General features: G+C 52.7%; 1 protein-coding gene across 11 annotated transcripts in view; it reads right to left on the bottom strand.

Moving 5' to 3' along the window:
- Positions 1–2673: 2673 nt before the first annotated feature.
- PPFIA4 (PTPRF interacting protein alpha 4) overlaps positions 2674–6000 on the bottom strand; it is a gene marked incomplete at both ends in the record, with an annotated part of 36822 nt that continues 33495 nt past the window's right edge. For 7 of the 11 annotated variants that reach the window (XM_079929591.1, XM_079929598.1, XM_079929594.1 and 4 more), the window contains 2 exons: positions 2674–2723; positions 3327–3504. In XM_079929591.1, the coding sequence (XP_079785717.1) occupies positions 2674–2723; positions 3327–3504 (228 nt within the window). Of the gene's footprint in view, positions 2724–2897; positions 3090–3326; positions 3505–6000 lie in introns of those variants that run through there. The other 4 variants (XM_079929596.1, XM_079929599.1, XM_079929601.1 and 1 more) reach the window with 1 other exon arrangement.

The following is a 6000-nucleotide window of genomic DNA, read 5'->3' as shown; positions in this document are numbered from 1 at the left end:
TCTTGTCCTACACCGAGGAGTTGGACCTCAGTGTTGGGGAGCTGCTACAAAAGCGAACAGCAGCGTGATATGACTAATGGGTATTTAGCTTCAGTAACTCTTGCATCAGTAGGAAAGTCTATGAGGATAGTGAAGCAGGTGTGTACAGAGGAAGAAAAAGAAATAAATCAATCCCAGCAGTCAGGACTCCTCACTCCTTTTCCTATACTCCCTTGGCACAAGTAGCTCAAACACTAATCTATCAACCCATGGTTATGTAAGTAAACAGAAGGTTATTGACTACAAGTTTAAAAAACTCTGATATTTACTTTCCAGATTACAGCAGCCCTTAGGACTGTGGAATAAGCTAGATGTATCAGGTAAGCTCAAAGTTAAAAAAAAAAAAAAGACCAAAGCCATATGTATGTTGTCTCAAAACCAGGTTATTTATTGGTATGTACACACACACACACACACACACACACACACACACACTCACACTCATACAGACCCATACACCCATTCCTGATGCACTGTGTCGGCAGTACGGTACTGAGAAGGAACCTGAAAAGATACAGGAAGCTGGTGAGGGGGTATGGGTCACAAGTGACTCCCCAAATAAAAAGTATATTGACTGTGAGGCAAGGGATACACCAAGACAAGAGCCTTCCATCACTGTACGCATCACCTCCCTGCAATAATCCCAAGATGCCCCGAACAGACCTGGGTCCTGCCAGCAGCTGCCTTATGACATGACTAATTAAGATAGGGTTGAGTTGTAGAGGAGAGGCTGGGGCTGAATTTCCCACTATGCTAGCCTATCAGAGTTCCCTGAAGGAGTCAGATGGCCTTGTGGTCTCCAACTTCACCAATCTTAGGAATCTGGGGTTTCTCCATAATCTTAACATCCATTACCCAGGGATAGGAGCTCTTTCTCTCCATCCAACTTATTTTCTGCTCAAGAACTCCTCCAGCTCCATTCCCAGTGGCCTGACAGACAGGAAGGGCAGGGAACAATGAGGGAGAGCAAGGGAAGTTGGATGCCTTGCCCATACCCATGGGAGCCCACCCAGCCCCACCACTGGTAGACCTCTCCTCTACTGAAAAGCAGCAGAAACCTGTAAGCCTGGTACTGCCCCAGGCTCCAGCACTCCTTCTGGACAGGGTGCTCTGACCCATCATCCCACCTGCTAGCCTAGCCACCACTCAGAATCCAAGTCATCAGCTTGCAAACCAGCTGCTCAGCCACCTGCAGGGTAGCGCTTCACTGGCTCCTCTCCAGGAAACATGCTTCAGGCACTTTTCCTCTCCTTTCACTTGGATGAAACCTTAGGTTCCATCAGCTCACCCTGAACTTGGGTCCCAGACACTTCCAGGCACCTTGGCAGGATGAGTACATGGGTTAAGAAGAGGGATTTCTTGGAAATAACATTCCTACCAAAGCAGGACCTGTATCCCTCAGCCCTGGATGCTGCCGTGCTACTGGGGAAAGCAACTGAAACTGGGCAGGTCTCAGGAATTTCTGGACGAAGCAGTCCCTGCACACCAAAAGAGCCCTGAACAAGGGGGTAGTGGTGTGGGGACAAGCAAGAGAATGACAGTCTTCACCAACACTGGATTTCCTGGACCTAGGACATGATTCACTACAGGGGAATCTTTATTTTCTTCCTGGGAGATCAGAGGAAGGAAGCCTCAGATTACCTTTTTCCCAAACCAGACTTTAAGGTCAATGTATATACTCAATCCACCCATTAGGTATATTCTTACGGGGCTGGAATTATCAAAGAAGTGGGGCAGAGGGGGACAGAAAGGGAAGGAATACTGGGAGCATAGCTGGCAGTGCAAGGTTAGCTTGATCCACAGCCAAGATCCACACAGTTCTCTCTCCCCGCAGCCCAGCAGCAGCTCTACCCTACAGCTGGGGCAGGAGGCATTCCCGCTGCCATCTGGGCTTAAGGCTGCCACAGGCCATTGGCTCTCCCTCTAGCTGACCTGCCTGCACCTCTCACTGGGCAGGAGGGCTGAGTTTCCCAATCCTTATGTTTGGTGTTCGGGATTCAACTTAAACCAGGGCCTAGAATCTCCACCTTAGCCTTCCCTCTTCCCAGGTTCATCATCCTGAGGAAGAATGGGGCCTTCTACAGCCCTTCCCAGCCCCCAAGGAGGTCCTGGAGGTGAGGCAGGAGCTGCAGCTATGCAGATGAGTTGGGGGAGGGATAATGGTGAAGGTGCCAAGAGCAGATGTAGACCATCTAGTACAACCAAGAGGCGGACAGAAACCAGAAAGCCCAATAACCCAAGCAAGGCAGTCTGGAGTGCCGTTTTCTCGAAAGGGCCATCCCCAGCCCTTGACGCTGTGTCCTGGTCTCTGGTGGAGTTTGCAGTCCAGACCAGCTAGATGCAGAAGAGGGAAGGTGGAGTCCATCCATCTTGGGCTGCCTTCCTCTCCCTCCCGCAGACCCACAAGCATGGACAACCTGGTTGCCTCCACAACACCAGGAAACCCAGCCACATCCCGGAGAGCCTTACAAGGGACACACGTTGGACCTGGGGTAGAGGGATGGCTAGGGGGTAGACAGTATATTCTGAGATATGAGACTAGGAGCCGTGGGAGTAAGGGGACCGAGCAGGAGGGTTAAGGGCTCTCCGAGCCTGTGAAACCAAGCAGAAGGAAGCTGGCCTTGGGGGCTGTAGCTAGTCCCGGAAGGCGGAGAGCATGTGTCCGTAGAGATAGTGAGAGTGTGCTAAAAGAGAGAGAAAGAGACAGGCGTTGCGCGGTGAGCTGGCAGTGAGTCCCTGAGAGACGGGTTGCAAGGTATCTGCGGCGTGCTCGCAAGCTCCAAGCGCCCAAGGCCAAAGAATGCAGAAGGGGTAAGCCGGGCACTGGGCGCGAGCAGGGCGGGAGCGGCACTGCCGGCCGGAGGCCAGGGACAGGTGCGGGGAGGCCTTGTGCGGGCGGAGGGCGGGCCAAAGAGCGCCCGTGCCCAGGGCCTGGCCCACTTACCCCGAGCCACGGGCACAGCCCCGTCAGACCCGGGGCGGGAGGCGGGGTCAGCAGGAGTAGGTCCGAACCGTGGAGGTCTCCAGTCTCTGCGCCCCCGCCGTCCCGGCTGGGAGGACTCGGCAGCCGCGGGAGAACACAGAGCGGCGGGTTAGTGCGCGCACAGCTCGCCCGTGGGGCCTTCCCGGCCGCGCCTGCCCGCGGCGGCCGTTAGTTAGTGCAGCGCCGGCGCGGGAGCTGTGCACCCGCCTCGGCCTCGCCTGAGCGCCAGCGCCCGTCCCACTCCGCCGCCCGGGCACCTAAGTCCTGCTGGGCCGCGGCCATGCCCAGCCAGCCTGCCACTCACCTTCAGGCATGATCTTCTTTGGCGGGGCCGGTGGAGGCTGCAATGGCCCCAGGGTGGACACGCGGAAGCCTACCGGGAGCGTTTCGGCAGAGGCGCTGAGCATGGCGCTGCCATGATGGTCCCGCGGCCGGAAGCGTTTCCTCCAGGAGGGTGCGCGGCGGAACACCTTGTCCTCCCCCTGCACCGTGGGGACACGCAAAGGACCAGGGCTACCTTGGAACTGCCACCCTCACTCCCTGCCTGGGGTAGGACAGTCAATGGCTGGTTCTAGGGGTACCTTTCTCTTCGGAAAGAAGCAAGCAAGGTCACGTCCGCTTTTAGGCCCTCAGCTTTTCCTTGTGTAAAATGAATGGGGCAAGTGGATGACTCCGGGGAGCCCTTGTGACTCTGAAGTTCCCTGTCTCTTGGCTCGCGGGGTGGGGTCCCCCTGTTCGGATGTGGCATCCTGCAGTTGAACTCTGTTTCTCTGCCCACCCCAATCATCTCAAACTGGGCTTGGGGTGCCCATTGACCTTTAAAGTATTCCTCCTCTCAGGCTCATCCATGGGAAGTAGTCACCAGCCAGCCTCCATTCACTCCTCCCTGCCTTTCTGGGGCCTCAGTATGGCTGCAGCACCGGTGTGCTGAAAGAGCGCTGGGTCAGGAGTCAGGAGACCTGGCTTCCATTTTATCAAAACTAGCTATGTGACCCTGAGCAAGTAACCTCTCTGAGCTTCAGTTTCCTTATCTGTAAATGTGAAATAGGAATAACAGCATCTGCCCTACCTATTTCTCAGGCTGCCTATCCCTGAGGGGATCAGGGGAGAACATTGACCCATTGATAGTGATGGGTCAGGCAGATGGCCAATCAGAGGCAGGTTCCTCCAAAGGCTCCTGCTGTCTGCCCTCTCACCCATGCCAGCCAAGTCTCCAAAATAACTATCTCTGCCAGAGGGCACCCAGAGCCATAACTCTACAGGATGTCCCTCTGCACAAGCACCCACCCCACCCTTCAGAGCCCACATCCATCCTGCTTGGCAGCCATGCCTAATCCCCCTCAATGCTTATGTTCTTGGAACTGGTGCATGTAGACCGCTAGCAGCAGGAATAAGAGACACTAACCCACCAGTTCTCACCTACACAACCTCTCCCAACCCCATTAGGGTTTGTTGTTTGTGCTCTGAGTAGGCCAAATGCCCCCATCAGTTCTTAGCACCATGTATCTCTGTCATAGCATTCATCATAGCATTTTTAAATGTACTTATGAGATTATTTCATCAATTCCTTTCTCTCCCTCTCTTCCTCCCCCCACCCCACCCTTTCAAATTCTATGCTTCATGGGACAGAGATTATGATCTTTTTTGTTCCAACCAATATATCCGCAGACCTGAGTAGTGCCTGGGAACACCATAGGCCCTCGATAAATATTTGCTAAATGGCAGCTGGCTCCCTAGGCAGGCATCCCATCCCTGAGTTTATCAGGAACTTTCCTCGTCATTTCTGTCTTCGCCATGATCCTATCTTTAACCTAATCTAGAGACCCTTCTCTTCTGCACGCTCTCTCTCTCTCCATTTCTATCTTCAGCCAACCCTAAGGACTAGTTTCTGTTTTTCTCCCCTGTCCCCTAATAGTCAGATGTTCTTTGTGTTCCTCATCTCCTCATTTCCCTTGAGTCCTGACATCCATGCATGGGAGAACTGGATATAGCCCTCCAGGGCCTTGAAGCTTGAGAGGGGAGACTGAGAACCAGAATTGTCAAAGGAAACAGTTGAAAGAGATAGCTCAAGGTTGCTGATGGTGTGCTGGATGGCTGGACAGGAGGCAGTCTCTTGGATCTCCACCCTCCCACCTGCCACTCCCCCCACCCCCAAATCTCACCTTATTCCTAGGACCTGGCCTTCTACTTAAGCTTCCTTTTAAAGAATCAGTTCCCTCCAGCGCCACACCTAGCTGCATCCCAGAAAGCCCACTACATTGCCAAGATGATGTCACCTACTCAGTAACCACCCCAATGCCTGAAGCCTGATAGGACAGCTGTCTCCACTTTTAGGAGGCAGCAGGAGGTAGGAAAAAGAACACAGGAATCAGATACACTTTTGCTCCAGTCTGGCTCTGCCACATGTCAGCCTGTGACTGCAGGTAAGTTATCTGTGACAGCAAGTAAGTTACCTCTTTGAGCTTCAATTCCTCATCTGTAAGATGGCATAATAACCTGTCTCACATGATGATTGTTAGCATAAAATAAGATGTCTGTCATCACTGCACCGCCATGCCTTGCCCAATGCCTGGCCCAGAGTAGGCATTCAGAGAATATTTTTGTTAGGATTGAAGGGGTAAAGAGTTTTCTAAATTAGAAAGCACCATTTAAAGATATATGGGAAAGCTGTATCAAAGAAAGCTTAGAACCTAGTGGGTGGGGAATAAGTAGGAGGGTCCACCTTGCAGAGGCATTGGGAAGATTCAGATCTCACAGTGGGGACATCTGGTGGGGTCTGGCAGTTTCTCTCCTTGAGTGGAATACACACACATACATATGTAATATGTGTGTGTGTAAATAACACACTCCAAATTTCAAGGCACCTCTGTGAAGAAAACACCCCTCCACAAATTCTGTATGTTTCTGAGTCTGTCCTATCTACCGAGGTGCAGTAGTCATTCCACAAAGGTGGGGTTTAGCCCTGTTAAACCCAACTA

The sequence above is a fragment of the Stenella coeruleoalba genome (genome assembly GCF_951394435.1).
Source record: "Stenella coeruleoalba genome assembly, chromosome: 1".
NCBI lineage: Eukaryota > Metazoa > Chordata > Mammalia > Artiodactyla > Delphinidae > Stenella > Stenella coeruleoalba.
Note: the sequence above shows the minus strand (reverse complement) of the source record. Positions and strands in the feature narration are given on the sequence as shown.